Genomic DNA, 15,130 nt, shown 5'->3' with positions numbered 1-15,130 from the left:
AGACTCCCAATCGTGAGGCGAACAAACACCCCATAGCGCGTGCGGGGCCATCGACACAAGGATTCGGCGGCTCCCCTTGCACGCCTTCCGTTTCCGGTTACGCGTCCACCTCGCAAGACGCCTCGCCACACCGCTGCACCCGCCAGAATCTATCATCCAATCCCGGGCCGTCCTGAAGCCTCGCGCCTGCTCAGAGGAGAGAGGCGAGCGCCGCGTGGACGCCGGCCGCGGCCCGCGCCTGCGCGTCGGCTTCTCCTCAGCGATTGGCTCCTGCCCTCCCTAGGGGGCAGCCACAGTTCAGTTTTCACTTTCTCTCCCCCCACATCACGTCTTCCTGTGGGCGTGGGTTTTACTTCCGGGTTCCAGCGTCCGTCACTGGGAAAGTCGACATGTTCCCTTAGGGAGTGGGGCGCCTTGGGGTCCGTGCCGCCTTTTGACCCTCTGGGGGCAGGGACGACGCTTGGCTGACCAGCGCCGAGGAGCCTGCGGGCTCCAGACCCGGACAGCCCGGCCAGCGTCCCTCCCGCCGGCGCGTCGCGGCCGCCCCGCGACGCCCGGGCGGCGCTCCTGACAGGGGCGGAGAAGCAGAACGGGCTACGACGTGGAGAGTCCCGCGCGCAGCTGACGAGCCTTTGCTGACGCGGGCCGCGTGGAAACCGGGAGGAGGGGAGTCCCGGCCGAGAAGGCGGCCCGAGCGCTGCTCGGTCTCAGGGTCCGACGGGATCTGCCACGCGTGGCCGGGAGGGGAGGCAACGCGCGTGGAGGCGCGGACAGCATCTCAGCATGAGGAGGAAACTGAACTCTGAAGTCAGGTCCGCCAGGGCGGCGGCGGCGCAGAGAACAGGTGAGGCCGTCCCTCGTGGACGCCCGCCCGGGGGACGCGGCAGGTGCGAGTCCTTCGGGGCTGAGTTGCCCGGCGTGGCCGCTCGGGTCGTGGAGGTATATGCAGTAAGAGAGCTCGCCGTTGTCACGTTCTGTTTTGTTCTTTTGAAAAATTAAACAGCTGTCCACTTTGCATGCTTCTCGCGGCTGCTGGGTTGACACACGCCTTCTTGCCTTGTTGGCGTTCCTCCGGGTGAGCAGGGCGCCGGGCGGTGGTTTCAGAGTCGCTTTTGTTGGGCTGCCTCTGCGCGGCCTCCCGGCCGCCGACACTCGGGTCTTCACCTGTCTCCAGGCTCTCGGCGTCCTCCTGGAGTGTGGCGCTTCAGACTTCCTCCCGCCCCTCTAGGAGGCGTTGTCTCTGGCGGCTTCGGCGCGTCCTCGGAGTTGCCTGTCAGAGGACCGCGGCATCCTCACGGACGCCGTGAGAACTCTGGAGGCGTTGATTTTCCGGCTGGGACTGGCTGGGAAGCACTTTCCTCAGGAACCCTGGTGAAGTCCGCTCCCCCGCTTCCTTTCTGTGGACCCTTGGTGGCTCTGTGTGACCTCTTCTTTTTAAGGTAGACGTAAAAGAAGGAAGAGGTCTTTCTCCAGGGAGGCCTCTTTAGCTGAAAACTGAAGTATCGCATCACCGTAGGTGGGTCCATGCAACCCAGCAGTTTGAAGGTGGCACAAGCAGTAGTTGTGGGGGACGTGGCATGCCCTGCCAGGTCGCTTCAGTCGTCTCCGACTTTGGGCGACCCCGTGGACTGTAGCCCGCCAGGTTCCGCTGTCCATGGGATTCTCCAGGCAAGAATCCTGGAGTGGGTTGTGGGGAAGATCCTTCGAAAAGCCTCGTTTCACTTAATTCACCACTTGTCTATTTGAAATCTAAAAATTTAAATGCACCTCTCTTACCCTTTTTGTCCCTCAAAGGGAGAACGGTTAAGGTTTTTCAGAATATATTCTAGATTTAAGGGTTGCTCTAGCATATGGTGTTAGTTGCAGTAACGTTGGTGATCCAAAGGCCCATAGTGTTCCCCTTCAGAAGCTTTAGGGATAGGGGTGTAGATATGATATATAATATTATGGGCTTTTAGATTGGTAGTAAGCCTACTCAGGAGGTTCATAACAAAGCTGCTATTCCTTAACAGTATAAGAGTACTTTTTTGTTGAAAAAGATGCTTTCTATAATAGAACCAGATAGCTCTATAAATATGTTCTGCTAAGTCGCTTCAGTCGTGTCCGACTCTGTGCGACCCCATAGACGGCAGCCCGCCAGGCTCCCCCGTCCCTGGGATTCTCCAGGCTAGAACACTGGAGTGGGTTGCCATTTCCTTCCAATGCATGAGAGTGAAAAGTGAAAGTGAAGTCGCTCAGTCGTGTCCGACTCTTAGCGACCCCATGGACTGCCGCACACCAGGCTCCTCCGTCCGTGGGATTTTCCAGGCAAGAGTACTGGAGTGGGCTGCCATTTCCTTCTCCAGTGCATGAAAGTGAAAAGTGAAAGTGAAGTTGCTCAGTCGTGCCCGACTCTTAGCGACCCCATGGACTGCAGCCCACCAGGCTCCTCCATCCATGGGATTTTCCAGGCAAGAGTACTGGAGTGGGGCGCCATTGCCTTCTCCGGTAAATATGTTCAGTACATCAGTAAATAAATAACCCAGTTTGGAGAAAGCTGTGTTTGTTCACAACTGTTTTGAGGAAGATAAAGACCAGTATTTGAAATTTTGTGTTTTCTTTTAAAAAGAGCTATATCAGGGGCATCTCTTGTAACCCAGAAATAGTTGCTTAAATGATTTAAAATCTACAAAGTGTCTAAAAGTTTGGGTGAGATGTAGGGTTTGTTAAATAAATGCTATGTGGTATATCTATTTAGTATCATTCGATCGATATGGTATCTATTTATCCAATAAGTCTTTCATTCTTCTATTGATGCACATTTATTTTCAAGTTTTCCCTATAACTTAAATGCTGCAGTTATAAGCACTGCTTCATGTGCTCATCAAAGTATTTTTATGAATCATAGAATTGATTCCGTCTGAGGATGATAGATCATAATGCTATTAAATTACCCTCAAATGATTGTATCCTTTTATATTCACTTTCTCAAAAGGTGTGTTTTATCTCCCCACTAGCCAGATGGTAATATTTTACTAACTTTCTAATACTTGAAAATAACATCTCATTTAAGTGTTTATCTTTCCTGGGTAATAAGAATATTAAGCATTTTTGAGCAACAAACATCCTTTGCTGTTTTAAGTTCTGACTTTCTTATTTGACCCATTTATTTGTTACTGCAGTGTTTTAATTACTGTAGCTTTAAGGTATATTTTGGTACTTCCTTTTGAAGAAAAGCTTTGGGCTCTTCTTTTGCATTTTTCTTCCAGATGAAATTTAGAACCATATTTTCAAGTTCTGTAGAAAATTTGGTTGCGATATAGTTTGTGATTGCATTGAATTTGTAGATCAATTTGAGAAGAGACATTCTTTTGGGTTTTTCCTTCTAGGATAATAGGTATGTCTCCTCGTTTCTTCTATTAAATTTTTTTGTAATGAAATATGCCATTTATATGTACTGTTAAAAAGAAAAGTGTATCTGTATACTCTGCTTGATAGAACATCACAAGTACTTGGAAGCTTTTGATGTATGCCTTTCCCCAGAAACAGGATTCTCTGCCCCCATGACCATCGTCATCCTGAATTTGGTGTTAATTATTCCCTTGCTTTTCTTTACAGTTTTAGCAACTGTGTATGTATTTTTTCCCAACATATTGTTTACTTTCACATGTTTTTGAACTTTAAGTAGAATCATATTGCATATTCTGTGAATTACTTTTGTTAAGCATTATGTTTCTGAGATTCATCCCTGTTGAAGTGTATACCTGTAGTTCAGTTCAGAAACTTTAGAACTCCTTTACAAGTATTGAAAGTATTGAATACCTCTCAAAGATCTTTTGCTTATGTGGATTAAGTCATATTAGATATTAAAACCAATTTTAAATATAGACATTGTTGCATTTGCTTATGCCTATAAACATATGGTATATTGATAGCTCTAAAAAATAGTAATAATAGAATTAAAGATTTTAAAATTTAAAAAATAAAAAACTAAAATTAAAAAAAAATAGTAATAATAATAGTAAATCTTAGACAACATTTTTAATGAAAAGTAATTTTTCCAAAATAAGTTAGTGGCAAGAGTGGCATTGTTTTACAGTTTTCCCAAATATCTTTCATGACCAGAATCTCATGTTTGCTTCTACATTCAGTCTCTTGCAATATATTGTTTTGGTTGAAGTAGATGCAGAAAATCTGGCCTCACCGAACTACATATTGAGAAGAAGGAGGAATATGTTGATAATCTTTTAAATAGTTATATTATTCTTTCAGTTCAGTTCAGTTGCTCAGTCGTGTCCGACTCTTTGCAACCCCATGAACTACAGCACGCAAGGCCTCCCTGTCCATCACCAACTCCCGGAGTTTACCCAAACTCATGTCTACTGAGTCAGTGATGCCATCCAACCATCTCATATTCTTTAATACTCATCAAATCCTAACAGTTTCTGAAAGGTTAGCCACAGTGTAGAATTTAAAATCAAATAACTTCTCAAACTCTGTGACATTAAAACCTGTTAGTCTAGCTTGCATTTTAAAGGGATATTTTATCCATGCATTGGTCGTGTGAAAGATATTAGTTCACTGAATTATGTAGATTTCCCAAATGATGATACATTTCAATATAGAATATCAAAAAATCACCTACATTATCATCACCACTTTGGGAATCACTCCTGTGATTCATTGACTTTTGTTGAAGTATAATAATCTATTATAATAATATATGTTTATCCATTTTATTTTTTATGAACATACTGGTTAGTTCCACCACTGGGCTACAATAATTAGTGGTGCCATAAACATTCTTGGTCATTTTTTCAAGTCCATATACACAGTAGTATCATTTAGGCATATTAGTAGTGGCATATTAGTAGTGGAATTGCTAGATCAGTTGGGAGGATATGTACAAGTTCAATTTCATTAGATAGGCTTTTCCCAAATGATGACTCTGATTTATACTCCACCATGAATGAAACCCCCCTTTGCTCTCCAGGCTTTCTGATGTGGCGTTGTCCAACATTTTAAAATTTTGCTGGTCTGGTGGAAGATAAATGATTTATTACTATAGTTTTCAACTGCATTTCTCTGATTACTTCCGACATTGGATATATCTGTTCCCAATTCCCTGCCTCCCTCTCTGTTAATTCATCTTGCCTGTAGCTTTTCAGTTATATTAGCCTTTTCTGGAATCCTTTTATGGCTTTGCGATTATGGCTATCATATATTTTTTGTTTATTTTCCATTTTTTCATTTATTAAACTATTTTGAGGTAACTGTAGATTTGAAACACATGTATTTCAGATGTGTTTCTTTTAAAGAGCATCTGTTGGAATTTTAATGCAATTTAAAAACATTTTTAGCTGAGATACAGTCTATCTATATTTGCTTAGTTGCCCTTTGTTCTAGTTGTCCTGTTTTATATTTCTTTTTTCTGTTTGTTTTTTTAATAATTATTTAATATCTTTTACCATTTCAATTATTTAATATCTTTTACCACTTGATTTTTCCGATATACTAATTTGGAAGTTTTATACTTTTTTATTGTTGTTCTAGAAATAGGCATCCTTGACTTTTCAAAATCTAAAAGTGACCAATATTTTTACCTTCCTCTTAGATAATACAAGAATCTTAGACATTTAACTTAATTCAACCCCTCATGACTTACATGTTTTTATCATGTATTTTGATTTTTAAAAAAATATTACCAGGGACTTCCCTGGAAGTCCATTGGTTAAGACTTCATGCACCCGATATAGGATGCATGGGTTGAATCCCTGCTTAGGGAACTAAGATCCCATATGCCATGCAGTATAGCCAAAAAATAAATAAATAAAAAATATTCTCACCAGACAGAAGAGGACCCATTTAGAATTATTGTTGTGTTTTGCAGGCAGTGTATTTTTGCTACTTTCTCTATTATTCATTGATTATTTTATCTTTTAGACCATCCATCTAGGGCCTTTTCCTTCTGCTTAAACTATATGCTTTAGAATAACTTACTAAAAGTCTGTTGATGATAACCTTTTTCAGTTTGTGTTTACCTGAAAATATCTTTATTTTGCTATCACTTAAGATGTCTTTGCTGAATATAGCAGTTTAGGTTGGCAGTTGTTTTCTTTTAGCACTTTAAAGATCTCATTTCTCTGTCTTTTGGTTTCATTTATTGCTATTGAAAAGTCAGCTGTCAGTCCCTTAGTTGCTTTTCTCGGACTACTTTGACATTTTTCTCTTTGTTTTTAGCTTTCTGCTGCTTCATTGTATTTTTATCTTGGGACTTATTTGCCTTTCTTAAGTTTGTATTGGAGGTGTTTTGAAATATGTTTATTGGCTTTATAATTTCTAGACTGTGGATTTCCATTTTTATATTCTATTGATATATTTATCTAATGTATAAATAAATGTTTTATAACTTTCATAGTAATTTTCTCCTGGCCTTTTACTTCTTTTTCCCTTTGTTTTCCACAGTTTCCCCAACAGACTGCATTGCCACTGGTGGATTTTTGTTAATCTGAATAGTGAAAAGTGAACTTGACAATAAAACTCGGAAACTGGTCTTTGGAGAGGAGTAGGACTGCAACTACTCTTTCCGTTTTTTCATCATAATTGGTTTATTCAGATGTTTCTTCCATTTAGACCAATGTTAGTAAATTATATTTTCATGATTTTCAAATTTAGTAGTGTAAATAGCATGTGATAATTCATAATTTTAGACATTTCCCCTGTGTTTGTGGTTAGCCTCCTTTTGTTGATTTTTTTTTTTCTTTTCATTGATTATGTTTGCTGAAGGTTGTCTGTTCCAAAAAAATCAGCTTTGGGGTTTTATTGATTAACTCAGTTGGCCTTTTGTTTCTGAATTTGGTTTCTCTTTTTTTATTTACAAATTTTATAAGAAGTGTCTGGTGCATACTTTCTGTTTTCTCTTAATGAGATTCTTTAATGAGATTTTTAACACTTAATTGAGTAACTAAATCCCTAGGTAATATTCTGTGTTGAAGACTCTGCCTTCCCTCCCCTCTGACCCTGTTTAGAACCTTTGGGTATACCTGTTCCCTAATTAAGAGAAAGAATATTCACGACCCCAACTCCTGAGACCTGTTTTGACCAGTTAAAGCACCTGCTCAACTCTATGGTTATCCCCTACTTCTCTGTGAGCCATCCTTAGTGAATAGTCCTGTTCTTTGCCCAGGGCATTTTTATGTGATTTATCTAGGGGCGGTAGCAATTAAGGAAGGGGGGGGGGATTGTGATGGCATAAATTAGGCATCACTTTCCCTTTTGTTAGATGTAATAATCAAAATAATCCACAGTGGGTCTTAAAATGTCATTGACCCTGAAAGAAATTTATTCTTAGGATTTTCTTGTCAGGACAAAACTGCTTAACAGTATCCTTGTAGTAAATACAGTAATGAGTTTAATGCAGTCATTTCATTGCAGATTGATAGCTTAATACTAAAGCACAAATTTAGCCTAATTTGATGAACCAGAACAAAGATAGGTTTCCTTTATACAGATGTCTGAAAATGGCACCATATAAATTTTGAAGTGATTCCAGTAAAGTGCATAATCTTGACTATGGAAAAGTGTTCTCCAAAGAATCTGTTGACTTTACATAGCATAGCAAGGAAGGGAACAAAATTTGAAAACTATAAGATTATAAGTATCTGTGTGATATACAGAAATGTTTTTTATTGTAGGATTCAATTTTGAAAATGTAAAACTAATCTTCAAAAATTGAATATTAAGTCTAAAAGTAAGTCACAGTTAAATGACAATATCATATTGCCAAGCCATAACTCATTTTTTGCAATGGGAGTAATTTAAGTTTTTTTTTTTACAAAGAAGGCACTTGTACTGTCATTGCATATACTAAATGCCCAAAGTTATTTTGCTATTTTACATAGTAATTAATCTACATAATTCTTTATGAATTTAAGTAACTTGCTTTGTGAGCTAAGGTTTTCCTGTATGCTTTCTATTTGTACAGTACCATAGCAGCAATGATTCTCTAGGAGCTCCTGGTTAGTTTTCCTCTAGCAAATGCAGATATGGTCCGGGAAATACATATGGTTGTGTTAGATTACTTGGTTAAAACATGAGCCAAAAGTAAAAGATGTCCTTAGACCAGGCCAGACACTTGACACACACGTACACCAATTTTACTTTTAGTTGATGTTGTTAGGGCTGCTGTGGCTTAGTGGGAGGGACAAGCACCCCCAATCCTGACCCTGAGTGCTGGAATCAGCATCTGCTGGGCATATATGGAATATCCATAAACCATATCCAGTAGACCGTTTATTTTTATCGACTACGCAACAATGCCCAGTGAAACCATAATCAGGGAGTTTACGTAGGCAGTAACTGGAAAGCTTTATAGCAGCGAGGAGTTAAAATAACTTTGGGGTCACTGTAGTGAAAAGATGTGGATTTCGGGTTAGGTCTGCGATCTGCAGTCCTGAATAGTTACTGAATAACCTGTGGGCGAGACACCTTCGAGGAAGTTGAAGCTTGGAGCGACCATTGTAAAATGACAGTAAAACTGTCCATCTAGGAGTCCTGGGAGACGTCAGACAGAGGCCCGAGGGAGCCCCGCTTGCTTGTCCGCACTCGGCCCCGACCGCAACTCCCACCCGCTTCGCAGCGGCCTGTGCGGGTGTGGGTTGGCGGTTCCGCCCCGCGCGGTTGACTTTTAAAGGCGCGGAGCTGTGTGCGCCGCCCACCACGCTGGCTTTCGCTGGCGGGAGCAGGCAGGCGGGGCCGGCGGGGGGAAGGGAAGCCCCCTCCCCCACGCATCATGAGGTGAGGAGGAGGGGTCGACGCCCACCTGGCGGGTAAACTGCCTGCCTGCCGTGCCTAGCAGACTGGCAGAAGGGTCACTCTAGGTGTCCCACCCTCAGGGGGCTTTAGGGAGTGAAGCTTTGGTGGTGCCGCCGGGATGCTAGGGCTCAGGGGCTGAGTCTATTCAACTCCTTGCCACCGCCGTGGACTGTAGCCCGCCAGGTTCGTGTGTCCATGGGATTCTCCAGGCAAGAATACTGGAGTGGATTGCCATCTCCCTCCTCCAGGGTATCTTCCCTACTCAGGGATCGAATCCGTGTGTCCTGCGTTGGCAGGCACGTGGATTCCTTACCACTGAGCCATCTGGGAAGTCAGGTTTACGGAGCATCTTAGGGGAGACCCTTGCCAAGCTGCTATAGAAGATGGCAGCACTCCTCACATCTCATGTGTGTCTGTGTCTGTGTCTGTGTGTGTGTGTTGCCAAGCTGCTATAGAAGATAGCAGCACTCCTCACATCTCGTGTGTGTGTGTGTGTGTGTGTGTAGACATGTAGTATTTTAGGATGTCCTTTGAACTGTGTCCTTTAAAGCAGTGATTCCAAATAATAGCAAGAATACGTTGGTTTTTATTCTTTATCTGCGTGATTATCTTGACGTTAGGAAACATTTAAACTTTTGTGCATGGCAGACGTGTTTATATATTTTAAGATTGTTATGAAAATCATGTTTCTCATTTATGGTATCTTCTGTTTTAAATACAGGAGCTTTGTCTTATGGGTCTCTTACTGTTTGGGCTTATGGGAAATGCTATTTCCATTTGTTTGCTTTGTCTTCATTTTTTAAAACTAATTTGCTACTACTTAGGGCAATGGGAGATCTTTTTTTTTCCAAAATGAAAATAGCTTTATTTCCCCAGATTATATTTATGCTTACATAAAATTTCAGGTAATACATAAAGCTGTAAAAAAAAAAAAAAGAAAAGAAAAGAAACAAAAATTAGCTGTATTTGATGCACTCAAAGGTGACTTGGTAGAGTTTTGGGTACCATGGTCCAGGAGCTCTCCTGGGTACTGGGGGGCTTTGTGAGCAAGACAGTATCTACTTGTGTGCACCTTACATTCTGGTGGGGAAGAGGGACACACACCTCAAAAGTAAATTGACAAGATAGTTGAAGTAGTGAGTGCTTCAAAGAAAATGCCTACTTTAGTTGGGGGTAATCAGAGGTTCATCTGAGGAAATAACTTCTAGATTTCAGTAAAAGAAGAGAGGGAGCTAAGTCACGGGCATAACAGAAGACCCAGCATTCCAGTCAGAAATATCAGCAATTGCAAAGGCCTGAGAAGAGCAAAGAGCTTGAATGGAAAGACCAGGGTAGCTGGACCTTAGTAGGAAGGTGGATCAGGTAAGGTGGAGGGAGTAAGCAGGGGCTGAATTTCATAGGGCTACCGAGCAGTGTGTGCAGTGGGGTCTCAGGGCTTAAGTAGGGAAATGAAGTGATCTGGAATACTGATTGATTTACTGGTTATGTGAATGTTTATTGAAACCTAACTGTACCAGGCACTGTTCTGGGCACTGGGGTATAGCATGGAAAAAGATACTCTGTATTCATGAAACTATTATAATAATCTAGTGGTGGGAACATAATCAAATAAACAAGAAAAAGATCAGATATTGGTAAGTGTTATACAGATGATAACTACCATTTAAATCATAGTATATGTTCTTAAGGCCTTATATATGTGTGTGTGTGTGTGTGTGTGACACACATATATATTAGTACTTCTTTGTAATCAGCTTTTCTTTCCTCTAGACAGTTTATGGTAGGACTTTTTCTCTGTTACATTAAATGAATAGATTTATTTGGGAGTGTCAGGGTTTTTTTTTAGGCTAAGTATGGCCAAATTAATACTACATAAATGAAAAAAATACTGGGCATCAACAAAAACTTGTGTAAGTCATCTATTTGGAAAGAAGTATCACTTCATGGGAAATAGATGGGGAAACAGTGGAACGTGTCAGACTTTATTTTTTGGGGCTCCAGAATCACTGCAATTGCAGCCATGAAATTAAAAGACGCTTACTCCTTGGAAGGAAAGTTATGACCAACCTAGATAGCATATTCAAAAGCAGAGACATTACTTTGCCAACAAAGGTCCGTCTGTCTAGTCAAGGCTATGGTTTTTCCTGTGGTCATGTATGGATGTGAGAGTTGGGCTGTGAAGAAAGCTGAGCGCTGAAGAATTGATGCTTTTGAACTGTGGTGTTGGAGAAAACTCTTGAGAGTCCCTTGGACTGCAAGATCCAACCAGTCCATCCTAAAGGAGATCGGTCCTGGGTGTTCTTTGGAAGGAATGATGCTAAAGCTGAAGCTCCAGTACTTTGGCCACCTCATGCAAAGAGTTGACTCATTGGAAAAGACTGATGTCGGGAGGGATTGGGGCAGGAAGAGAAGGGGACGACAGTGGATGAGATAGCTGGATGGCATGACCGACTCGATGGATATGAGTCTGAGTGAACTCCAGGAGTTGGTGATGGACAGGGAGGCCTGGTGTGCTGTGATTCATGGGGTCGCAAGGAGTTGGACACGACTGAGCAACTGAACTGAACTGAACTGATGCAGTAACTTCCTTTGGATACATTAACTTATGGCTCTCCACCTTCATTCTATGCTCCAGCAGCCCCTCGTGATAATTTTGACATATTAGTGTGGTTTGTCATACACTTCAAGAATGTACCCTAATTAACCTCTGTTGTCATTCTAGTTCCTCATGGATTCTCTTTGCCAGTACATATATTTTAGGATTTTAGTATTCATAAGAGAAATGCAAGAAAGTAGAGGAAAAGAATAGAATGGGAAAGACAGATCTCTTCAAGAAAATTGGAGATACCAAGGGAACATTGAAGAAGAAAATGGCAACCCACTCCAGTATTCTTGCCTGGAAAATCTCATGGACAGAGGAGCCTGGCAGGCTATGGTCCATGGGATTACAAGAGTAGGACACGACTTAGCAACTAAACCACCACCACCAAGGCAACATTTCATGCAAGGATGGGCACGATAAAGTACAGAGATGGTAAGGACCTAACAGAAGAATCGCAAAAAGCAATTAAAGAAGTAGCAAGAATACACAGGAGAACTATACCAAAAATATCTTAATGACCCAAATAAACATGATGGGGTGGTCACTCACCTAGAGTCAAACATTCTGGAGTGTGAAGTCAAGTGGGTCTTAGGAAGCATCACTACGAACAAAGCTAGTGGAGGTGATGGAATTCCAGCTGAGCTGTTTCAAATCCTTAAAGATGATGCTGTTAAAGTGCTGTACTCAGCATGTCAGCAAATTTGAAAAACTCAGCAGTGGCCACAGGACCAGAAAAGGTCAGTTTTCCTTCCACTCCCAAAGAAGGGCAGTGCCAAAGGATGTTCAAACTCCCGGATGATTGCTCTCATTTCACATGCTAATAAGGTTATGCTCAAAATCCTGAAGCTGGGCTTCAGCAGTCCATGAACTGAGAACTTCCAGATGTATGAGCTGGGTTTAGAAAAGACAGAGAAATCAGGTCAAATTGCCAGCATTCATTGGATCATAGAAAAGCAAGAGAATTCCAAAAAACATCTGCTTCTACTTCATTGACTATGGAAAAGCCTTTGACTGTGTGGATCACAACAAACTGGAAAATTATTGAAGAGATGAGAATACCAAACTACCTTACCTGTCTCCTTAGAAACCTGGATGTGGATCAGAAGGAAACAGTTAGACCCTTACATGGAACAACAGACTGGTTCAAAATTGGGAAAAGAGGATGTCAAGGCTGTATATTGTCACCCTGCTTATTTAATTTATATGCAGGGTGAAAGTGTTAGTTGCTCAGTCGTGTCCAACTCTTTTTAACCCCATGGACTATAGCCCACCAGGTTCTTCTGTCCGTGGAATTCTGGAGGCAGGAATACTGGAGTGGGTTGCCATTTCCTACTCCAAGGGATCTTCCCCAACCCAGGGATTGAACATGGTTCTCCTGCATTGCAGGCAAATTCTTTATCGTCTGAGCCATGAGGAAAGACCTAGTGCTCATGATATGTGGGGTACATCATGCAAAATGCCAGGCTGGATGAATCCCAAGCTGGAATCAAGGTGATACTATACATGGCAGAAAGTGAGGAAGAACTAAAGAGCCTCTGGATGAGAGTGAAGAACCTGGCTTAAAACTCCACATTGAAAAAACTAAGATCATGGTATCCAGTCCCATCACTTCATGGCGAATGGATAGGGAAAAAGTTTGGAACAGTGACAGATTTTATTTTCTTGGGCTCCAGAATCACTGTGGACAGTGACTGCACCCATGAAATTAAAAGATACCTGCTCCTTGAAAGGAAAGCTGTGACAAACCTAGACAGCAGGTTAAAAAGCAGAAACATACATTACTTTGCTGACAAAGATTTATCTAGTCAAAGCTATGATTTTTCCAGTAGTCATGTACGGATGTGAGAGTTGGACCATAAAGAAGGCTGAGTGCTGAAGAATTGATACTTTTGAACTGTGGTACTGGAGAAGACTGTTGAGAGTCCCTTGGACTGCAAGAAGTCAATCCTAAAGGAAATTAACCCTAAATCATCATTGGAAGGACTGATGCTGAAGCTGAAGCTCCAATACTTTGGCCACCTGATGCAAAGTGCCACTCATTGAAAAAGACCCTGATGCTTGGAAGGTGATGAAAGTGAAAGTGATGTCACTCAGTCGTGTCCAACTCTTTGAGACCCCATGGATTGTAGCCTACCATGCTCCTCCGTCCATGGGATTTTCCAGGCAAGAGTATTGGAGTGGGTTTCCATTTTCTTCTCCAGAGGATCTTCCCGACCCAGGGATTGAACCCGGGTCTTCCTCATTGTAGGCATACACTTTAACATCTGAGCTACCAAGGAAGTCCACAATGCTGGGAAAGATTGAAGGCAAAAGGAGAAGAGGGTGGCAGAAGTTGAGATGGTTAGATGGTATCACTGACTCAGTGGACATGAGTTTGAGCAAATCCTGGGAGATAGTGAATCAGGTCAGGGAAGCCATGGGGTTGCACAGAGTTGGACACAACTTAGTGACTGAACAACAACAATTCATAAGAGAGATCTGTAGTTTCCTTTCATATGTTTTTTATTTTTCAGATTTTAATGTTTGCTTTGCAAAATCAAATTGGGAAGCTGTGCTCCGTTTTCTGAATTTTAGAACAGATTACATAAGTATAATTTTTCCTTTCAGTTATCAAATGCATATTTACTAAACATCTACTGTGTGCCAGGCATTGGGCTGATGCTGGGTAATCAGAAGTAAACAAAACAGACATGATTCCTGTCCTCATAGGGCTTGATTTATTAGGGTAGTAGACATTGGTGAAATAATTATGATTATATAATTATAAACTATGATAAGTACTCTGGGGGAAAAATAGAGTGCTTTAAAAGAATAGCATTGATGATCTACTTTGTTCTTTTTGTATATTTGAGTAAATGGTTATTGAGTTCATATGCACTAAAAATTAATTCTTTTAATATTTGTTGAAGATTTGATACGTAATTAGGTCAGTGGTAAATACTTAAATAAAATGAGGTCTTCATAATTATAAAAATGGAAATAAAAATAATGGTAATAGGAGCTACTATGATAGATGGTATATTGCATATTTTTTATTGAGACATATTAAGTAGACATTTCAGTTACATGACACATCCAATTGTTCACTCCTCTGGAAATCCCGCTAAGATTATAGTAAAAGAATAAAGATAAAAATCCACAAAGATCGAGAGAATGAGGAAGGAGAAGATAAATGAAATCAATATTTGGGAAACTAGAAGGAAGTTGTTGTTGTTGAGTCTCTCAGTATTGTCCAACTGTTTTGCGGCCCCATGACCATAACCCACCACGTACCCCTGTCCATTGGATTTCCCAGACAGGAATATTGGAGTGAGTTGCCATTCCCTCCTCCAGGGGATATTCCTGACCCAGGGATGGAACCTGTATCTCCTGCATTGCAGGCAGATTCTTTACCACTGAGCCACTTTCTATGGGGAAGCTCATGGAAAGAAGGTAGTTAAGTACTAAATGATTTAGTGGATTAGACAATGCTGAAGAGAATAAGCTAACAAGAGAAGCAAGCTGATTTCCTTCACAGAATCTGGGAAAGGATCAGGATATAGAGGTACCAAGCTTTTCTCAAGGTAGAAATACCGGTGGAATAGAAATAGAAGTAATTGATCCTCTTCACTCCACATACCCAGATAGCCACCTTCCTTCTACCCTGACAGAAGACTGAAGGTTTATAGTCAGGAGACATGAACTAGGCAGGCTCTAGACAACTGAGGTTGGGTGAAGATCCTAAATAAAGATAAG

The 15,130-nt window shown here is 41.4% G+C and overlaps 1 protein-coding gene across 20 annotated transcripts in view; it reads left to right on the top strand.

Annotated features, from left to right (window-relative positions):
• Positions 1 to 357: 357 nt before the first annotated feature.
• Positions 358 to 15,130, top strand: part of TASOR2 (transcription activation suppressor family member 2) — a 69,235-nt gene continuing 54,462 nt past the window's right edge. For 14 of the 20 annotated variants that reach the window (XM_042229667.1, XM_042229661.1, XM_042229660.1 and 11 more), the window contains exons 1-2: positions 358 to 844; positions 6,445 to 6,618. In XM_042229667.1, the coding sequence (XP_042085601.1) occupies positions 6,596 to 6,618 (23 nt within the window). In that variant the 5' untranslated portion in view covers positions 358 to 844; positions 6,445 to 6,595. Of the gene's footprint in view, positions 845 to 3,248; positions 3,377 to 6,444; positions 6,619 to 15,130 lie in introns of all 20 variants that reach the window. The other 6 variants (XM_060397536.1, XM_042229659.1, XM_060397541.1 and 3 more) reach the window with 2 other exon arrangements.

Source organism: Ovis aries, chromosome 13 (genome assembly GCF_016772045.2).
Source record: "Ovis aries strain OAR_USU_Benz2616 breed Rambouillet chromosome 13, ARS-UI_Ramb_v3.0, whole genome shotgun sequence".
Classification (NCBI taxonomy): domain Eukaryota; kingdom Metazoa; phylum Chordata; class Mammalia; order Artiodactyla; family Bovidae; genus Ovis; species Ovis aries.
This window is presented reverse-complemented; position numbering and strand designations above follow the sequence as displayed.